We start from the raw sequence: 21,110 nt of genomic DNA, 5'->3' as shown, positions 1-21,110 counted from the left end.
GGGTTTTTAATCCCTATGTAGATATAGCCACCCAAGCCAGCTCAGGTCCCGGAGTGGTGCGTGCTTCAGCACAGGCTGTACAAGCCTGCGCTGGGCCCTGGGTAATTCGCTGTGGAGCTAGCTTGCACTGAAATGCTCGCCGCTGTGGCTTTGCTCCTCCGGTGCCTGAGGTAGCTAGACTAAAACTAACTTGGGTTGCCTGCTCAATCTGCAATCGCACCCTGGCATTGCGCTATAAATGTTCTGTGAGCAGGAGCTCAGCTCAAAAGCTGGCCCCAGTTTTGGATCCTGAGTAGTTGAAAAGCTGGCCCACAGCTTTACTGAATATCTGTTCCATGGGGCTGATTCTCATTTTGTTTCCTGATGCACCTCTGCTAGCCACAACTGCAGTGGTATCACACACAGAGAGAGGAAGTCTTAGGTAAGCCGGTCTCACACGTTAAAACCAGCGTCTTGGAGCGAATAGCCACTATTGCAGGAAAACTTCCACAGTGAGACGAGCAGGTTTTGAAATAGAGTTAGAAAAACTGCCCAGAACTAGAAGACTTCACAAGTCACGGAGGGTTTGTCCTTCCAGGACAAAATTGCTCATCGCAACTGGCTCGCTGCCAGTTTTGAAACGAGAACATGAGACAGTCTATGAACTTAAAACACATTTTCCAACCTTAGGAGGTTTTTTTGACTGTCTTTTCTCAGTAAAGAAACATTATTATAAATAGGCTCTTTTTGGCAGGGGGAGGAAGTGGTATTTTTGTCCCATTTCCCAGCAGATAAAAATTAACGTTTGAATATGCATGTTTTCCCACTTTGTGCTAGAGCGGCTGTTTTCCGTAAGGACTGCAGAAAACCCAGCCGTATCTGATTGTGTTAATACATTACTTCGAAGTCACTGCTGAATGTCTTTGCCAGAAAGTCTTTAATAAAACACATTGCTTCTTTCCCCTTAGAACGGCTGGGGTTGGAAAGGAGCTTTCATGAGTCATCTAGCTCGTCTCCCAGCACCGTGGCAGTCCAATTCCCCTGCACGCATTCAAGTTAACTCTCTCAGTCTGAAAGGCTGAGTATTGATTCTATCCAGGCTGATGGTTTATGCTTTTATTGCTCTAATAATCTGATTCAACTTTGGTTATAGCCAGTGCTGGATTGAGGTGTAAGGGAGAGGCTCCTGGCACTGTATTGTGAAGAGAAGGCTGCCCCCTCTTGCTGCTTTTTCCTATCCCAGCAACACCTTCCTCCCTCTCCTCCATAGATGGACAGTTTTTACAGCTATGCCCCGATCCCCTTTGGGAGGGGATTTTACCCAGCTCCCCTCCCACTCCAGTGGTGGATGGTTTTTCCAGCAGCTGCCTCCTCCCCCAGAGACTTTGTGCTGGAGTCATGTACTTCAGGAGTCACTGCTGTGCCAGTGTGCTCCGTAGGGAGACTCCCCTTCCCCTGGCCAGCAACAGGACAGAATCACTACTGCTGGTTAAGTCTGCAGACCTGCTCTTGTGCCAGCTGGACCAGCATGGCCCCAAAATTCTGCCAGCCAGCCCCATGTGCCCCAGCACATGTGGGGTTGGCAGTGAGGCCTAGGTCAGGGTGCATTCTGCTCTTTAGCAATATAGAAACAAGATGCGCCTGGCACTATGTCCTGCAAGTCTGACCCAAGCTCTCTTGCCCTGTGACAGTAGGATGCTCCCCCAATGAGCACACACAGCACAGCTGATCGCAGAATTTTGCTCTTAGTTTTAAATCCATGAATGCGTATGGCACAAAACTAATAAAGGACTTGAGATTTTGATGTTATTTAAGGTCCCGTCCAGATTCCTAAGCAGGACTTTGGGGGAAATAAAGAAGTGAATGTCCTTGAAAAATCAGTCCCAGGTTTTACCTTGATCCTAGTGTATGGTGGGACAGGTGATAGTTCGGGTAATGAACTGCAATTCTTTGATTCAGTTAGAAGCCCAGTAACCTGGGACACATCAGCAATCTCCCAGGATTCAGGTAAATGAATGTCAGTTTTGACGGTAAGCATCGACTACTATAACAAGTGTTTTCTCATTTTAAATAATTTGACAAAAGATGTCATTAATTTTGAATGACGTCTTGATGAGACAAGTTAAGGAAATATATTTTCTCTTCCCCATCCCCTGCCAGTTTCATGATGTAGTTAGTTAGTCATTGCCATAGCCACTGAAATATTAGGACATAGGAAGGTAGCTGTGTATAATAGTCTATACTCTGAGTGAAACAAACAGAATGATAAACTGCGGCACTTATACACACCAATCAGCTAGGCATGTGCAGCAAGTCTTCCTAAATGGACAGCACATGAGAAGGAAGTTCAGAGGGGAATTTTTCTTTGACTTCATCAGCAAATAAACCATTGTGCTGATGACTCAGTACAATACGGTCACACCACATCCTGCAGAAATGAAAGATTTATATAAAGCTAGGGATTTCTGTTTAGAAGCTCTGGGCAATTTTTCTCTTTCCTTCTTTCTTTCAGCTGGGCATCTATTCTTGAAATAGAACAGCCACCTATTGCAAATCAGTCATTCTGATTTAAGAGACTTTGTTTGAGCTAATGGACTTAGACTCATGCTTCTTGGCTCAGATGTCCTAAATTCAGTCCCCACAGATAATGAGCCATCCCATGTATGGTGTTACCCTGGCAAAGAAGAAGAGGGGGGAAAACTAAGACTGAATAGCATGCAAGTGGTGGGGAAGGAAGAGGTAGCCACCAGCAGCAAGGTTTCCAAATTTACCCTTTTCATCTCCTTCTCCCACAAGCATCTCCATGCCCCCTTTCCCAGCTGCCCCGACGCTTGGAATGCCCTTCCATAATCTATTTGTCAAGCCTCCACCCTCACTTCATTCAAATCACTCATAAAAATCTCTTTCTACTGCATCACTGGAACATAGGAATTGCCAGACAGGTTCCGACCAGCGATCTATTTTGTCTAGTCTCCTATCTCTGACAGTGGCCAGCACCAGAGAGCTTCAGAGGAACCCATAGTAGGCAGGGGTAATCTGCCTCTCACATAGGACTCACTCCGGTCTGTAGCAGTTAGAAAATGGTTTAAGTCCTGAAGCATGAGATTTAATATCTTTTGCAAAACATTATCACTAATTATCACATGATTATTCTGGATATTTTTGATAGCTATATAAATATCCAATTCTCTTTTGAATCTTGTTAAATTCTTGCCCTCAGTGTTTTCCTGTAGCAGTGTGTTCCACAGTTTAATCGTACTGTGACACTGGCAGACCAGGTGCCAGCTCATGCCGAGGCTCCTAGGCCTGAACTAACCACTGACCAATACTTAGCTGAAAACTCATCTGGCTCCCCTGTGTGTTAGTAGTGTTAAAACAGACGTGAAGTTTATAAGAACGTGTTTAGATTTTATGAAATGCTTGTAAGTTGCCGCCTGCATTAATTTCACTTACAATATGTGTATCCCGTGTTATAAGGTAATATTTAGGTGTTTGCTTTGAAATTGTAAATCACCAACCAGGAGAAAAGCATCCCCAAATGTGAAATACTAGTTTGACACAGGAGGTGTTGGCTCCTGCCCAACAAAAGAAGGCCCATTATAGAACATCAGAAGGCAAAGACTTTGCTGATTGCTCCTCCTCACACATGAAAAGGTTATGTGCAGATGACCTTATTCCATCAGCTTGAACTCTGAGGGAAGGGAATAAAAATCTATGCCAAGACAAAACGGTATCTCTGCTGCTTGGATTTTGGGAAGGCAAGATTTCTGAGCATAAGCAAGGGATCCCAAGCTACTTATCTTGGGTCAGCCCTAAAAGACATATAGAGATTGCATATTACAGCAGCTTCTATCCCCTTTTGAAACCTGAGACTGTAACTCATTTGTGTATGTATGTTATTCTGCTTGGAGACAGCAAAAGGCAGCCAGATGAGAGATGGCACAGAGACAATGCAGAAGTAGCAGCAAGGCCCCTCTTCGTGGAAACCAGGTAACACTCCTCCTTAGGGGCTGGAGGTGAATCTGCCTGAATACCCCCCACACTCTGGGACTTCTTTAGCCTCTGACAACAAAGTATGAGTCAAGTACAGCAGAGGGAAGGGGGAAAGTGGTGTATTTAAGGGATACTTGTTCATTGGATGTTCATATTGCCAGCTGGGGGAACTGAGCTGAAGGACCACTTGCAAAGATAGGGTGGGTGTTTTCCTTATTAATTGCGCACTGTTGATTTATTGTTGCTATGTTGTTCCAAATGTTAATGCTGCATTCCCGTTAAAGTTTACTTTGTGTTATACCCAGAGTCAGTGCTGGCAGTGGAGACATTTTACCTGTTAAAGGTGCCCAGCGGAGGTATTTAGTTTTCCCAGGTTTCTCGCACTGGTTTTGTTTTGTAATTTTAAGAGGCATACCTAAATATTGAACTCCGCCCTTGTGGTTGTTGCTAACACCTGGTGAAGAGGGGTAAAGGTCTGGTTGTTGCTAACACCTGGTGAAGAGGGGTAAATAAGGTCTTTAGGACAGAGCTCTTTATGTGTCTCTTCATAGTATGAAGCATACCTGGTGGCACTGGAAAATCATTATTATTAATACAAATAGTGGAAGGAGAAGCAAGAAAAATGAATAACAAACAAGGAGAGGGGAAATGGAGTAAAGATAGTAGAGGGGGAGACATGAGACCTTAAAACTCATGGTCCTCTCTGCATGGATATCAAAGATCTCTTTGAAATTCTTAAACTATAGCCCAAGGTACCCCTCCTGGCAGTGATGTGTAGCATGTTTTGTGTCATTTGGCTACCAAACCCCTCCCCAGGAAGAGCTGCATGTCAATGGAATTATAGAATGATGACTTCATTGTTGAGATTAAGTAAGATTCTTACTAACCAACTAGCAATAAGCAAATATTATGATGATACCTTACATAAAATTAGAGAGGTCTAGACCAGAATGTAGCAAAGCCAGAAACCTGGGGTGTCTGAAACCCAGATCTACACTTTATGACTAGATCCCTTTCCTACATAAAACCACATTAATAAAATTAAGGGTAAGTAAAGGGGTGAGGGAAAGATGTTCAACTTATAAATAATATCCCAAGTGTGGTCATATGGTAGAATACATTGGTGAGGGGAAGGGTTGAAGGTGTTTAAAAGTGGATCTGGGTTTTGCTCTGACTCCACGTGGTGGCCCAATGATTTAAAAATGAATTATCCCATTATGTAGTGTACAAACCGAACATTTGCTAGACTACTTTACATAAGCCTTGAATGAGAAAGAAAAGGAGAATGTTTTGCTTCAGTGGTGCATCTAAAAGTATATGTAAATACCGTCAAATCCACCACAAATGACAGTACAGATTGTATCTGAATGTACAACAGTCATGGCGAGTTGGCAAGTGACTGGCTTTGGTTTTCATAGATCTTTAAGGACAGTAGGGAGCATTAGATCATCTAGTCTGACCTTCTGTATTACACAGGCCATATAATTTCATCCAGTTACTCCAGTATTGAACCCAATAATTTGTGTTTGACTAGAACATATCTTCCAGAAAGGCATCCGGCCTCAGTTTGAAAACAACAAGAGATGAAGACTCTGTAAAACTGCATTGGTGGTGTTTTATTTTGTAAAATCTGAGGTGGTTTTGATCAATCTTTCAGATTCTCTTGACTCCCAAATGGGATGGGAGAAGAGGATTCTCAGATAAATCCTTTTGGCTTTTGCCAGCAAAATGAGAATATTAAACTTGTCACTATTAACCTAAAAGGCCAGGTTGTATAAGGAATCAATGCTTTCTTGTCTCAGGACTGGGACTCAAATCTGTTTGACTAGACCTTGGTGAACATTAGGGAGGAAACATCCACGCAAGTAAATACCACAAATATTCATGTCCTTTTCTACTGAGTTATCATAAATGTTTGTATGAATGACTTCTCTCTTTTGTTTGCAAGAATGTTCATGGGAAACAAACTTCATATGATTACACACTAGTGTGAAGATTCACACGAGAAATGTTCATGCAGCTGTCTTCTTGATTCTCCTCCTCCTCTTTACAGAAGTTTGTCAATCAGTCAGGGAACAAAAACAGTATCATCTGACTTAGCTGACCATTAACACACCGTGAACAATAAAGAGCTGAAGGAAATAGTTTGGGAACCACTCAACAGCTGAGATGTGTCCATATAAAACATTATCAGTTGAAAACAACAAACATTTGTAAACAATCAGTATCCTAATTTGTGAACAGAAGAAAATAATGACTGTGGTCATTCTATATTACTGTTGGTTTGCCTGGCTGCAGTCATGACTGAATGACTCTATAAAATATTCATTAGAATTACCGGGTACATCCCTTGATTTCCTTAAAGTGGATTCACTATTCATAAGTATTCACCAGCTAGTTTGGACACACAGTTTTCATTAACTATTCACTTTGACCTTTTGTACAACTGGCTAATTAAGTCACATGGTAATGTTTATGATCCCTGATTGGGTGATTTTTAAAATACAAAAGTAGGAAATAACACACTTTTGAATATGAATTATGGGATGAATAAGCATTCACACTAAAATTTCTGAAGCTTTCAGGGTTTGTAAACATTTGCACAAATACCCAGAAATAACAGCTAATATTCCTCCACCAGTCAGAGCAACCATGTTTGTCTTGTTACTATTCAACCAGTTTTGCTGATAGTTCAACTGAATTTTGGCAGGGTGCAGTCTCAGTCCTAAATAAACCTTTATAAAATCACATAGATGGATTCAGTTTAACTCATTTTGACTTAGAAAGCATTGCTCAGAGAAGATCAGCATTGGAATTTTAAAGATGGCATAAAACTGATTTGGCAGAAATTGCTATAAACTATGGAAACAGCATCTTTTGTTATAGTTATTGTCTGCAATGTCCTATGCCACTAGGATAGATTTTTTTGTTTGCCTGCTGCTAGAAACTAGCAATTTATCTAACGTACTTTTTCAGCGCATGACTTGGATTTTTACTATTTTACAGTAAAAGATCATCCAGTAATGCTCTTGGTATCTTGGACAATGCTTTAAAAGTACACCGATAAATAAACAGACCTACCAATTAGTCCAGATTAAATGAAATAACCCAGTTACAACATACACATAACAAATTAATCAACCTCCCCATACATTCCCCAGTATCCCACACCACTACCACCCACCCCTACCCAACACCCAATGTAGGTATTGATGGAAAGACAGGTCTTGCCACATACTCTGAAATTTAACAAATTCTCACTCTTATGGCCTTGGGGGAATGAGTTGCAGCTGATTGCTGCAGGGGAACAATTCACATCTGTATTAATTGGACTAAAAAGTTGTGTCATGCAGCTGTTTGCACTGTTAAACAGGCAGAATGCTTCACTCCAGAAGTGGCTGCATTTCAATGCTAGGTGAAGTGCTTTGTCTCGCACCCATTGAAATCAACTGAATTTTGACTTTGACTTCATTGGAGCAGGATTAGGACCATAGTTTGCAAAGTGCTGTGAGATCCTGTAATGTAAAAGGCACTCTATAAATATAGGATAATTATAATGCTAATTGGAATTTAGCCGCCTGAAATTCCTTTGATACACCTTTATTGCCTATCTCCATTTGCATCAATAATGTAAAAACCTGCCCCACATCTGTGGCCCTTACAAACAAAAGATAACAAGTAGGTGAGGCAAGTTAGCATAATTTGTGATTTATTGCTGTGAACGACCCTATCACCAGTGAAAACTGTGTAATTAAGCTATTCCCAGTTCTGTGCTAAATAACATCACAGTGTCATGGAATACAGTGGAGTCACACCAGTGTAAAGCTGGGGTGAGATCAGAATTGGATCCCTTGGCTCTTAGGCTGCTTTATTTCAAAAGAAAGAAGGAGATCAATAAATATCCTGATGTTCCCAGTCTGGGCATGACTCTGACCCTCTGAGTTAGGAGGAATCCTCTGCTACCACACCAGTGATTTTAATAAACCTGGCCGAAACATTTTGCAGGAATGTGTTGAATTTGATGAAATTTTTGACAGGAAGATATCTAAACAAATCGTTTCAACATTCTTATTTAGATAATATCAAACTGTTTTGTTCAGACATTACAGTTTTGATTTTTATATCATATTAGAATTTTAATTTTTAATTATATTGAATGCATCACATTATATTTAATACTTGATATTAAAATATTTTGACATTATCAAAATGAAGCATTTTGACATTATCAAAACACATATTTTCAGACCATCTGTTCCATGGAAAATTTTAACATTTTTATTTTTCATGCTGATTTGGAACAAAGACAGATTTCAAAATGCTGGAATTTCCCATGGAATGGAAATTCTATTTTCCAACTATCTTTGGTTTTAATCACTCTAATCAGAGCGGGTTTGTCCCAGAATAGTATAGTAGTATCTAAAGGCTCTGAGCAATCTGTTTGCTTATCTTTCTAGGCTTTCTCCTAAAACTACTTTTTGTTGTACTAGTTGCTTTGAATGCTTCAAAATTCCGATAAAAATAACTGAAGATAATCTCAGAAACCTAATACTGCAGTCCTCGCAAATCTATTTGTCATATCTTCATTTCAATGGGAATAGATATTGTTTCTTGTATTATCTTTATTACATTTTTTTCCTATTTCTGTTCTGCGTAAAGAGCTTTTTAAAAATCAGATTTTAAAATAAATGGGGAGAGGTTGTAGAGAAAAGACACTGATTGTTATTTGCATCTAGAGATGAAGCCACAAACTTTTATGGGGGAAATTAGGGTTTCATAGTACCACATATCAAACTCAGCATTTACACGGTTTTCTGTTTTGGCCACTTCCCTCTGTTAAACCTGACATGAAGCCAAGGTGAAAGCAGAGATTTTCCCATTACAGAATACCAAATCTATGATAAGCCATGCCATGAAAATCCAGTTTAGAAGAAACAGAAAACGAAAACCACAAAACTGCTGCAAGATCAGTGATAAGTTTTACATTGCTTATAAAATTTGCTTTTCAGGGATCTTATAAATAAAAAAATCATAAGATCAATAATGTAACATGAATAGAACAACTAATGCTTGCATTAGGAGAACTTAAGCAACAGTAAAGGCATTTTCAGCCTGTTGCACAGTACACGTAACTTTTGAAGCACCTGAAAAAGTTGTACGCAGTTGCTACATTAAAAATGTTCTGTGAATGCTGTACCTAAATTGTGGTCTTCTCAAGATATGTGAGTCAGCTTGCACTGAAATACAGTGAATATCAGCTATGGTCTTTGCTATGTTCTGTAACTGGCTGTTTTGTTTTTTCCTAAGACAAGTGCATTCATCAGTAAGCACTAAAACGAATTAACACTGCCATTTTACTCATAGTCATGCTGTAATATTAAATACTATTAATAATAAATGCGAGTAAAACAATGAGCTTCATTCTGGCAGCGCTGTGTGAGATTTCACTGGTTTTCTCAAAGATTAGTTCATAAAAAGGATTTCAATATTGCAACTCCTGAATCATTTGCTATGAAGAAAGAGATGACTGACAAAATGTGTGCGTTAGATTTAGGATGCCTGAAGTGGGCAGAGTTCAACTCAGAACTTCAAAAACTCCAGACAAGCCTGACAAATAGTTATGCCAATACTGAGTTATATCCACTGCGTTTAAAGCCGGGTGGAGTTTAATTCAAGTTGCTTTTCTAGTTCTGCATATTTGACAAAAACAAAATAAAAATTGGAAGCAAGTAAGTTCTCTCCTAACAAATCCTTCATTGCCCCACTTGTATGAGCTGCTCTCTGAGCTGTCTGGCTGCCTTCCAAGCCTGAATCACATCCCCGGACTGGCAGTAACCCCTGCATCTCCTTTGAATCATCCTCCTTTGCCTTGGATCTTCCTTCACCTCCCTCCTGACTTTTTCTGTACCTATTTAGGCTATTTACAAAGTACTTTCTTACCTGCATAGTGGTCAAATACTGTGGGCACGTACTCCTCTGGGAAGGCGTCGTTGGCATAACTCATCAGCAGACAGGTTTTCCCAACTGCACCATCCCCAACCACCACGCACTTCAACATCTTCTTCATGTTATTGCTGCTGCACTCGATGCTGTTGTCATCTTCTTCCTTACAGTTCATTCTTGCTGGTGCTGCTGCGGTTCCCAGTACTTCCAAGTGCACATGAAGGAAAAATGAAGTGCGATTGTATTGACTCTTCCTGAATTTGGGAGGCTCTCAACCTCAGGAAATCATACTAAAGTTTCCAGGCTGTTCCAGCTGCCTCTAACAATTACAATCTGTAAAGAGAAGCATTGAGGTAAATAAATTATACATATATTTAAAAAAAAAGATTGTCCTTTCTTGTTAGCTTGAGTCAGGAAATACTCATCCTGATATAGAGATCTCGATACTTATTGCAACTTTAAAAATATCAGCAGTCTGAGGCTTTGATTCTCTTTTCCCCTTCTCCAGCTTGACCAGAGGAATCAGGGATTCCTGCTAAATCCACTTCATTTTCCATTTCATTTCTAACATGGAGGAAAGCTGGAGGTTTTTAATGGAGTTTTTCCTTTCTTTCTCCAGCTTGCTGTGTGTCAGGAAATCATGGGTTTCCTGCTGAATTCCATATTAGGATCAGTGGGCTTGTGAAGGGCTGCAAACAATAGGAGCTCTGTGTGTGTTTGTACTTTAGAGGAACTACGCCAGGACATAGAGTAAGAAAAACACTAGAGGTCTCACTGCAGGCTAAAGTTGTTAGGCTTCCTGTTTCATCTAGAGCACTCAGTGCTGTTCTCCGGACTGGCTGAGATGAGACTGGAGATGACTGATAGATACATAGATGATTTTCAATGGGGAGTGCTGTGAAAAATGGAGGATTCAGGCTTAAATGAATAAGCAGGGAACGGCAAGAGTTCTGTAAGGGAAACTACCAGCCTGTTAGAAGTGCAATAGATTCTATCTTAGGGTTTTCTGCTGCCACCCCTCACTGTAATATCAGAGCCCCTTGAGAATGCTTTTTCTTTTGGAGTGTTGGTAGGTGGGACTAGAATTGAACACAAACTCTCTCCTATGTTAATATCTCTTTAAGAATTTGGATAAAGTAATAAATCAGTTCTTCAGGACTAAGGAACTAAGAAAATATCTACCTCCCCCAAACAAACAAACAAGATGTTTTCCAGTATAGGTGTGTGTGGAGGGAGGCGGGGTGAAAGAGAGCAGATGAATTACGAACCACAGCTGTTAAAAAGGAATGCTCTAGGGCAAAGCTGCGGAACAGCCTGTGTAAACCCAGAATTAAATGGCATAGCTTTTACTCCCTAAAAACTAGAGCCACGTGTGTTCCAGCTAGATGCACAGTTTTGCTACTGTATTTCATACATTGTCTGAGCCTCCTTTTAATTTTACTATACAACTGTCTCAAGGATCCCACTGTGGGTAAACACTTAGGGCCAGACCTTGCTCTCTTTACTCTTGGAAAACTGTGCAATCTCCAGCAGAAGTGCATTACTAATTTAAAAACAACCCCTTCCTCCTGCCAGCTGTTTTTTTCCCCGGGCATCCCAGTGCACGCTGCCTCCTCTATGTCTGCCTTATTTAGATTGTAAGGCCTCAGAGTGAGGAAACAGCTACTGAGCAAATCCATGCGCAGGTAACAACAGGCAAGGCTTTACTGAGGTGTGACACATGCCCTGCCTAGCTCATGGCTGTCCAGAAACAACAGTCTTCAGGCTCACAGTGGTGGTGGGGAGGCACCCAGGACTTATCAGGCTCTAAGAGAGAGACCCCATGCAAGCAGTAAATACTAATAGACTTTTGACATAACTGCAGTCCTGAGTGGTCACACCCAGCTGTTGTAATGAAGCGGGTGCAGTGCAGACCCCCCTGAGACACCACCCTTTAAGGGATCAATCCAATGCCCATTAAAGTCTTTCCAGAGATTTAAACAGGCACTGGAGCAGGCCCTTACGCCTTTCCCATGAAGCGGTGGATGTGTGTAGAACATGGGTATCGCAGAGTCTGTACTAGCCACAGAGCTGTGTGTGTCTGCCCTGTTTGCCTTTAAACCCACCTCTGGGGTCTTGTTTGTGAAGAAGGTTTGATCCATGGGCCCCCCCACAACCCCCTTTCAGGGCTGCTGATCTAAATATGAAGTGTTGATGAGCCACCTGCCACAGAGCTGCGCTCCATAGAACAAGGGTTATGGAGAGCTCCTGAGCAAACTCTCCACAGCTTGCCTCTCCTTGCTCAGTATCCTGACAACCTGACAGTGAGGACCTGGGCCGGACAGGAGCCACAGTATCTGCTTCCTTGTCTTATATGGGCAAAGTTCTCTAATTTCCTAGTGATTTCAACCGAGGGTTTAAACTGCTCTATTCCCATCCCCTTCTCCTGCCTCTCTCCTCCTTTAAAGGGGACCCTCAAAACTGGCCTTTTGCTGATGGTTTGGGAAACATTTGGGAGGAATCCGTTTTAATTAAGACCTGCCAATAAAAGGATATAACTCCCCCCCCCCCCTTGTCCTGGCAGCAGCTGTTGAAGTGCAGTGTTCATTTTTGGCCCTGATCTTAAAGACCAGCTAATGTCTGTCCTTGAAGAGGCCAACACGATGATTTATGAGATTAGCTTTAAAGTGAGCAAGGCTGACGTCTTGCCCATAAATCTCTTTAATTCAGCTCTGTAATTTTTCTTTACAAACATAAACAATGTGAATAGACTAGCTTAGCAGACTTACAACAACAACAAAGAAAAGAAAAGAAGTATAAACAAAGGTCCATACCTGGACTAAAAGCATATGTTTTCTTTAACATGGGTTGGCCCCAATCACAAAGGCCAGATCAAAATATGGTTTAGCTGCAACCAAGTTTAATAGCTGCTGTTACACATTTCTTTTGGCTGCATAGACAGAGCCACAATTAACCCTTCTGCTGCTCCGGGGCCATATCTTTTACATCTGTGGTGAGGGCACTAATTTTGCTGCATGGAATAATAGCACAGCACAGCTGAACTTGAGCAAACTTTGAGGCAGTGCTAGTTGTTTTTGGTAATGGATTGCTGCCCTAAGATCTCTCGCTTAGATTTCTGCTGGGGGTGGGAGGGATGGTGGTTGCTCTCACACGTTGCTGAATGTTTTTCTTGTCTTCAGTGCTGTGTAATGGGTGTTTCTTCAGAACTTTTGATTTCTTAATCAGTAGATTGGAAGTGTCAGTGATGTAGGTGCTCTTGACCCTTTTGCATTTCCGAGGCTGCTATCTCTGCACAGCAGTGCTGTGTGGGAGTACTAGTTTGGAGGATACAGGGTTGTTGATAGTGATAGGCACAGCTTGAGAGAGCTGACACTTTAGTTTGGGTCCATAGGTTTTCTGCAGGTTTCTAAACATCTCTAATCTGGATCTCAAGTTAGAATTTTTCAGGTTCTTTCTCATGAAATTCCCAGTGCGTCCTAATCTGCTAGAAGTTCACACATAGTAGAAGGACAGCCTAGTTCTCTCAGCATTTCTGTACCTCCACTTCCAGCCAAAGCCCCAAAGAGATGAGGTCTGTGAAAATTCAAAAGACAACTTAAAGAAAAAGTTAACCCAATTCATCTGTTTCTCCAAAAAATCTTGGTTTGCATTTTGTGTGGAAACTGAAGTCAGTCCCTTCCTTGCCCAAACCAATTCACCCAGGTGTTGGAAGGCGCTAGCAAAGGGCACAGCCTCAAGCGGGGAAGCTGAGCCAAACCAATGGGGGCAGTTAGCGGGGGTGGAGGGAACTGAGGAGGGACATCTGAGGCAGCTGTCCCGCAGGTCGTCAGGCAAAATAGCCGTGTTGCAACAGAGGAGTTGCTGGCAGTAGGCCTGATCCTGTGATCTGCTGAGTTCATCCAACGCCCACTCATTCACCTGGAGGGGTCACTGCCATCTCCAGCAGTGTAATTCTGACCAAGAAATCCTGGGAACTACTCTGCCCAGGCCTCAGTCCCCACAGAGATCTTTGGCCACAGCCGTGAGTGTTAAATGGTGAGATAAAGGACATTTTAACTTGGCTCTTGGTAATGTTAATTAGTTCTGCCACCACTATTTGAACAATGCGTTTGCTAATTAAACCTGTCCTACAAATCCCATATGTTCTGTGGCTAGGGCAGTGCAAATCAAGGTGAAAAAAAAGAGTGGTGCTGTATCCCCTCTGGCCCTCCGCCCGCCACTTGTGATCTCAGGCAATCTCACGTCGGCTCGTGGCCATGCTATCTCTCCATTGCTTTCCCCAGATGAGTTGTCTTCTTCTGTAGAATTATAAACACGCGTAGAACTTGAAAAATCATCTGAGATTTTCCCATCACTTCTTTTAATATCATCAAAAAAACTCAGGTGGCATCAATCTGATAGTCAGCTGCTCATCTGCCCTTTCTTTAAACCTTGTTGCCCTATTCCTTCCTCCCTCACCTAACCAACCAGCTCCTTTCCCACAATCTTATCCTCCCTCCCTGCCACTCAGCTGATACAGAATCCAGTTACCTCTGCCTCTCACAGTACCATTAGCTCTGGATGATGTCTGTGGTCCAGACCCACCTTTCTTGGCACCCACAACTTCATTTTCCTCTCCAACTCTCAGATTCTGTCCCCACCTCAGACCCTCAGCTTCCTTCCTCTCCCTTTCTTCCAGCAGGCCTCCTTCCAGCCTTCACTACCACTCCCTTCTGTGGTTTCAGTAGGCCTGGCAGGCTCTGCTGGGCTCAGGCCAGTTGCCTTGTCCAAACCTCATGTTCTGAGGCTTTTCCGAGTGGCTGTCAAGCGTTGGTCACCTTGGCCCCTGCTCAACCAGAGCTGAAAATAGCTTGGCCACCAGCATAGCTAGGATGTTTTAACACTTAGCACAGAGTGCGTTAGATCCTTAGTGCCACCCTTCCTGGATGCCCGGTGGAATGGCAGCACGGATGGATTCCACACTCCTCCCCCAGAATAAGAGAAATGCTTATCAAAGTTATGAGCTGCAGAAGAGTTCAGTCTAATACCTTATAGTGTGGCTCAAGGGATAAGGCAATGGCTCAGGAGCCCCCAGGGTTTCAGGTCTAGTCCCAGCTCTGTTTGTGAGCCTGGGTCAGTCACTTCACCTCTTTCCCACCCTTTGTCTAATCTATTTAGATTGTTTGAGATCTTTAGAGCAGGAATTATGTTGTCTTATATGTCTGTACAGCACCCAGCAGAATGGGCCCCTGTTCTTAGTCGGGGGCTATTGATTCTACTGGAATACAAATAAATAAAAAATACAAAAAAATCATCTTAGGCTCTGTCTATACTTATGGCAGCCTGTAGAGAAGAGGCATTACATGGGTAGCTACATGCCACAGTGAGAGGCGGGCTGAGTTCAGACTGGTCACTACGGGACACGACAATGCTAAAACCAGTGGTATAGATGTGGAAGGCACTGCTTGGGCATTAGAGAGCCAAGTAGTGCACATACCCACTGTATTCAGGCGTGCCAGGGCCTCGACTCACCTAACTTGTGCCTTGCTGTCTACACTGCTATTTATACGTGTGCTCGCCAGGCATGCAGGACCCGTACTGTACACGCCACCACAATTGGAGTCACAGCCTTGCAACACAGAGTTGGGATCAGTGTTGAAAATATGTGTAAGGTAGCAATGAAGAGTCCAGTCAATTCATTCACAAAGCATGACTGCTTTGGATGTCAGAACTGATTTGGGGCATATGGGGCCAGAATCTGGATCCACCGTTGGATCCACAATTGCCTTTGGTTTTGGTCACAAGGGGCTCCATTAGAATTAGCGATTTGTTCTCGTAGCAGCTCAATGAATTAATGCTGAGTTTGGTTCATTGTGTCTGAAGTCTGAAGAAAATGTTTCACTGTAGCCTCCTTTATGATATTTTATCGCTTTCTTGATCTTTAGGCAAAGAGGAAAACTTACCCCATTCACTGGAAACAATGCTCCATAGTATTCCAGAATCTCTGTGCCCTTGGAATTGAAACACTTTTATTTGGCTTCTTTGCCCACTTGTGATTTGAAGACTATTTTCCATAGCAATGAAGATCTCTTTATGCATCAGGGAAAGACTTTCTTCAGATATACCAGAGCCTTTGAGAGAATGATCAGTGAGACGAGATTGTGAAGCCTGCTAAGCATAGTAAGGTTCAAAATGAAGTTCCCCTCGCCAGCTAGTTCAGTGCATTCTCTGCGCTATAATATCAAATGAGGCATACGCCATGAGACAAACTGAAAGCTGGATCAGTGCCCTTACCACCTTGTACCACCTGCTTCTCAGTGGCTCCATACCTGCACTTGATGGAGGAACTGAATGGGGAGGGCAAAGATTGCTATAAGCCCTCTCTGCATTCTTCATATTTTCTGGGCAGCCTACTCAGGCCCAGCCTAAGATGGATCAGCCTCAGGGTAGATCCCACTTATCCTTGGGGTGCCTAGGTACCTGCATGAAGGGCTGCGGATAGCTGGAGTGAAATGCACTTTTGGGCACACCCCCCAAACATCCATTCTTGCACTAACAGCCTCCCACCCATGTGATTTGGCCCTTAAGGCCCTACATGAATTTTACATATAAGAAGGTGAAAGTAAAAATCATAGCAGTTTAGCACTAACATTTCCATCCCCCTTGTGCTATGTCTGATGTATTTTTAACTGTATAGTCTGTTAGGGGACACGTGCTGAAGTTTGGCTCTGGGGCTTGTTGAGTGAGGATGGACTCCTCTACAGCCATCCTGTGCAGTTATTAGTGACACCTGCAAATTATACGACAATCTAGTCTTTTTGGAGGTCTGTCCCAGCAGGAGGGCTTCCATGGCTAATGCTGCTGCGGTGGAGATAGTGGCTGTGGTGTGGCAGAGGGCCCAGCCTCGAAAAGTTTCATTTATCAAGAAAATGACTCGGGAGACAAGATCCACCAGAGTGGTGGTTCTCAAACTTTTTGTATTGGCAGCCCCTTTCAAACATACGTTTTTTATATTAATTTGCTATATTTAATTTTTTATATTTAATTTGCTATTTTAAATGCTAAATTTATAACCCTATTGTTTAAAATGAATTTACCTTTTTCTCACTGCTTTTAAGACTAAAACACATTTTTATCAAATTATTGTTATAAGCAGAAAAGTTATTTTTTAAAAAATAGTTACTGTTTAATATGGTTTGTGTGTGCAAAGAAACGTTGTCAATTTTACTTTTCACAGCAGACTAAGCACCCCATTGCCACCCTTACTTCTGTGCTGCTGCTGGTGGCAGCACTGCCTTCAGAGTTGGGCGGCTCACGACCCCCACATAATAACCTCATGACCCTCTAAGGGGTTGCAACTCCCAGTTTGAGAACCCCTGCACCAGAGAATGATTCATGGCCAGCCCATCAGATTACCATCATCTTTAAAATATGTTGCCTTCCCCAAGGCAATTGCTATATAATGAGAATTGCATATGGCTAGGGGGCTTGTTTTTGATTGGGCAGGAAGGGGTTGATCTGTTAATTTACAATTATTTCTGTCATAGCAACTGCAGATAGTGTCAAGTTACTTACCCATAAATACCCACTGGACAGTGTCCTTATTTCCAGATGTTTTGTTTACAGCTTCATGCGTTTGTTTTTTTGGGGGGGTTGTTTTTCATGGGAGGTGCAACAGCTCACATTGACCTCTGAATTCACGCACCTGTGGGATTGCTATGTTCTTCTGTTTCCACCAGTGTTCTCTGCTTTCCTTTCAGACCCTGGCCCCCTCTCGCCTTTCTGCTCTATCTCCTTCTTGACCGACTTTCTTTCTTTCTTTCTTTTCCCCCTCTGGCTCAACTTTTCATCTTCTTTCATCTTCTTCAGAACATCAGCCGATGACTGACTAAATCTGTAATCTTCCTGTACAGTCACCCTCCCCCTATTGTGTAAGATGCAGAGAGAAATTGACGAGGTCTGTGAACACTTCGCTATTGTAATTGCAGGGAAAATATCCCTTCAGGCAATTTTTTTCTTTGTGTCTGTTATGTTTTCCATACAGACTTTTAATCTAAATAACTTGTATTGTAGGCTGAGAGGTGCAATAAAACAAACAACAAAAGCCCAAGTAAGGGTGGACACAGTGGGCTTGTCACATCTGTAACAGATGGCATTAGCTCTGCCCTGCAATATAGCATCTGCCTCAGCAGGCAGGGGACTGCTAGGAATACAAAGGTGCTGCAGTCAGAACACAGGATAACAGTGGAAGCATGCACCACAGTGGTGGCCCGTATTGGTGTGTGTGTGTGGACCTAATGACATTGTAGATGTGGAAAAGAAGCACTTTACTTCTCATTTCAAGGTTTATCCCATGTTCACCTCTGGTTAGTGTTTGGGGTGTAGCTCGGCTCTAATCTGAATCCAGATAAACAGCTGAGAGTCAGGTGAGACTGAATGTAAAGCCTCTAAGGGAAACAGGCACATATTTTTAAAACATGCCATTTGGAATCTAGATTTCCAGCTCCTCATTTTCGCTCCAAATTGCCAAGCTGGCTTTATTGCAGAAACATACACACAGCTGATTCAAAAAAACATTCATGTAGAGTTTTTACACTGTTGGGGGGGGGAGGGGTGAAGAATGGATTCTTTCCAGGAAGAGAATGTGCTTTTGTGCTTCATGTGATCTTTCTGCCTCCACATGCAAATAAATAGAAGGTTCTCACTGTCTTCCACATTCCAGGAATGGGCAGCTGAAACAGAGGGCTGAGGCGCAAACAAAGGGGATGCGCAAACAAAATGCAAGCACCAGTCACTTAAAATAATGTAGGAAGAAGCCAGCAAGTATTAGTAAATTGCAGGTTACCCTGGGTCGTTTCTATTGTATGTCTTTCTCTGGAAAGCCTACACTGGAAGGAAGGATGGTTTTGCAATTAAGACATTGGACTGGGACTTGGGAGATCGGGGTTAGTTCCCAGCTATGCCATGGCCTCCCTGCGTGACCTTGGGGAAGTCATTTAATCCCTCTGTATCCCAGGTCCCCATCTGTCAAATGGGGATAATGATGCTTTCTTTTTCTTGTCTATTTCGATTGTAAACTCTTCAGAGTGGGAACTGCCTCTTACTGTGGGCCTGGTCCATGCTTAAAAATTAGATTGACTTAGCTGTGTTGCTCAGGGCTGTGAAACATTTAATTCCCTGAGTGCCGTGGTTAGGTTGACCTAGCCCCAGTGTAGATGTGGCTAGGTTGATGGAAGGATTTTTTTGTTGACCTAGCTACTGCTTCTCAGAGCGGTCGCTCGACTACATCAATGGAGAAATCCCCTTCTGTCAATGGAGGAAGTGCTAAGCCATGGCACTACAGTGGCACAGCTGCAGTGCCATCCCTAGCAGTGCTACTGTAGCATCTGTAGTGTAGCCATACCCTATGCTGGGACCTCTAGATGCTACAGATATACAAACAGCAGAGTAACGGGGCTGCCAAAAGATGCTCCCCATCTGTGAAAAATGTTGCTTTGTGCCAAATTATAGGCACTTCCTGAATCTTTCAAGATCCGTTTTAGCTTTTCACCACAGCAACATTCTCTCGTTGGAACAGCGGTTAAAAAGAGAAAAGGTGCCCCCCCACAGGACAGGGAGTCAAAAGGCCTGGATTCTATTCCTCGCTCTGTCACAGACATGCTTTTCTTAGTCTGGGCGAGTCAGTTCACCTCTCTCTGCCATGGAGATAATAGTAGTGCTGAATCTTAGGCCTGGTCTACACTGCTGGGGGCGTCGAAGAGAGTGACACAAGCTACGTACTGAAAATTACGTCTCTCCCGTTGACTTACGAACGTTCCCTTACCGCGACGTCTCCACTGCGCTGCGTTGACAGGAAATGCCCTCCGGTCGACGCACCCTTGGGAGGGCGGATTTACTGCGTCGGCTGGACAGCGCTTCCAGGATCGATTGTGCAGGTCTCCGCTGCCCGCTCAATCAATCCCGCTGCATCGATCCGTGGAGTCCGACGCAGCACCCGCAGTGTAGACATACAGTTAGTTCATTCATTCACGTTTTTAAAGTGCTTTGAGAGCCCTTGATAGGAAGTGCTATAGAAGTGCAAAGTATTATTATTATTATTAGTAGTTATTAATTAATGGTGCCATTTGTGAAATGTAAGGTATAAAATGTTATCCTGGAAACAATGATAGTCAGCCGTTGCTTTTTATTACTGTACCCCAATTGACAACAATACCTGCTCTTTGCTACATAGTAAAGTAAAATTGGTTGCAGTTTTAATTTGCCATCTTGTCAGAACTGCTTTAGACTGTTTCCGACCCCTGCCATGAAAGATCAGAATCACCCACTTGTTCTCAGTCCAGAAGCATTTGAGACAATGCTATCTTTATGGTAGTGAACGTTTACAATATTAATAATGCTATGGGATTAGACTGGGGGGAGGAATCTATGAGAATACCCCATTTATTTAAACAGTGGTGGATTCAAAGTTGCTCTGCAATATTCCAGAATCCACAATGCAATTTGATCTCTTCCCACCCCTTGAAATATATGATGCAAGTTCCATATGTATTTCTCTTTTTATACCTCCTCCCCCATGGGTTACCAAATGCCAGGATTGTCCTTGCAATATATTTCAAGAATTCATCCATATAAAACCCTCCAGTCATGCTGAAAGTTGCCATATTTCTACAGCCATACAAGTTGGGATCTCAAGCAAATCATTGTCTGTTTCATAATAAACATACCATATGCTACAACTTCAGTGAGAAACACAGAGACTAGCTCGTAATAGTTTCTGAACTATTTTGCATTTTATAAATGTCACACTATTCATCCAGTTGGACTCAAAGTTTTTCTAAGAAGTTTCTGCAACGGAATCGATAACAGTCAAACATAAGTTGCTATTGTGACAGTGGTGCCTGAAGTCCCCGTTGAAGCTCCTTGCTCCATTTCTTTTCTGATCTCTCTGACAGCACCTTTGGTGTCAGGCCATGGGGCCTTGCCTGCTGTGGGGTGGAAGCTCACAGTGCTCCCACTCTAAAACCAGAATCTGGCTATAACACCCTGTCTATTGCAACTGCTTATTACAGTGCAGGTCCGACTGCAGACCTGCATCTCATCCCTCTGGAAGTCTGTCACCAGGAGTAAACAGTGACAAATGACCTTAGAACAAGAGGGCTTGCTATTAGTAAATGAAACAAGGCATTAGAGAAAATGGTTTTAAAACAACCAACAGT

The 21,110-nt window shown here is 42.7% G+C and overlaps 1 protein-coding gene across 1 annotated transcript in view; it reads right to left on the bottom strand.

Annotated features, from left to right (window-relative positions):
• Positions 1-10,455, bottom strand: part of RHOJ (ras homolog family member J) — a 71,639-nt gene extending 61,184 nt beyond the window's left edge. Inside the window, exon 1 of the mRNA XM_067554915.1 lies at positions 9,913-10,455. Coding sequence (XP_067411016.1) covers positions 9,913-10,090 — 178 coding nt within the window. The 5' untranslated portion in view covers positions 10,091-10,455. The remainder of the gene's footprint in view (positions 1-9,912) is intronic.
• Positions 10,456-21,110: the final 10,655 nt, after the last annotated feature.

The sequence above is a fragment of the Emydura macquarii genome, unplaced genomic scaffold, assembly GCF_026122565.2.
Source record: "Emydura macquarii macquarii isolate MOO-44397 ecotype Brisbane River unplaced genomic scaffold, CSIRO-AGI_Emac_v2 contig_1551, whole genome shotgun sequence".
Classification (NCBI taxonomy): Eukaryota; Metazoa; Chordata; order Testudines; family Chelidae; genus Emydura; species Emydura macquarii.
This window is presented reverse-complemented; position numbering and strand designations above follow the sequence as displayed.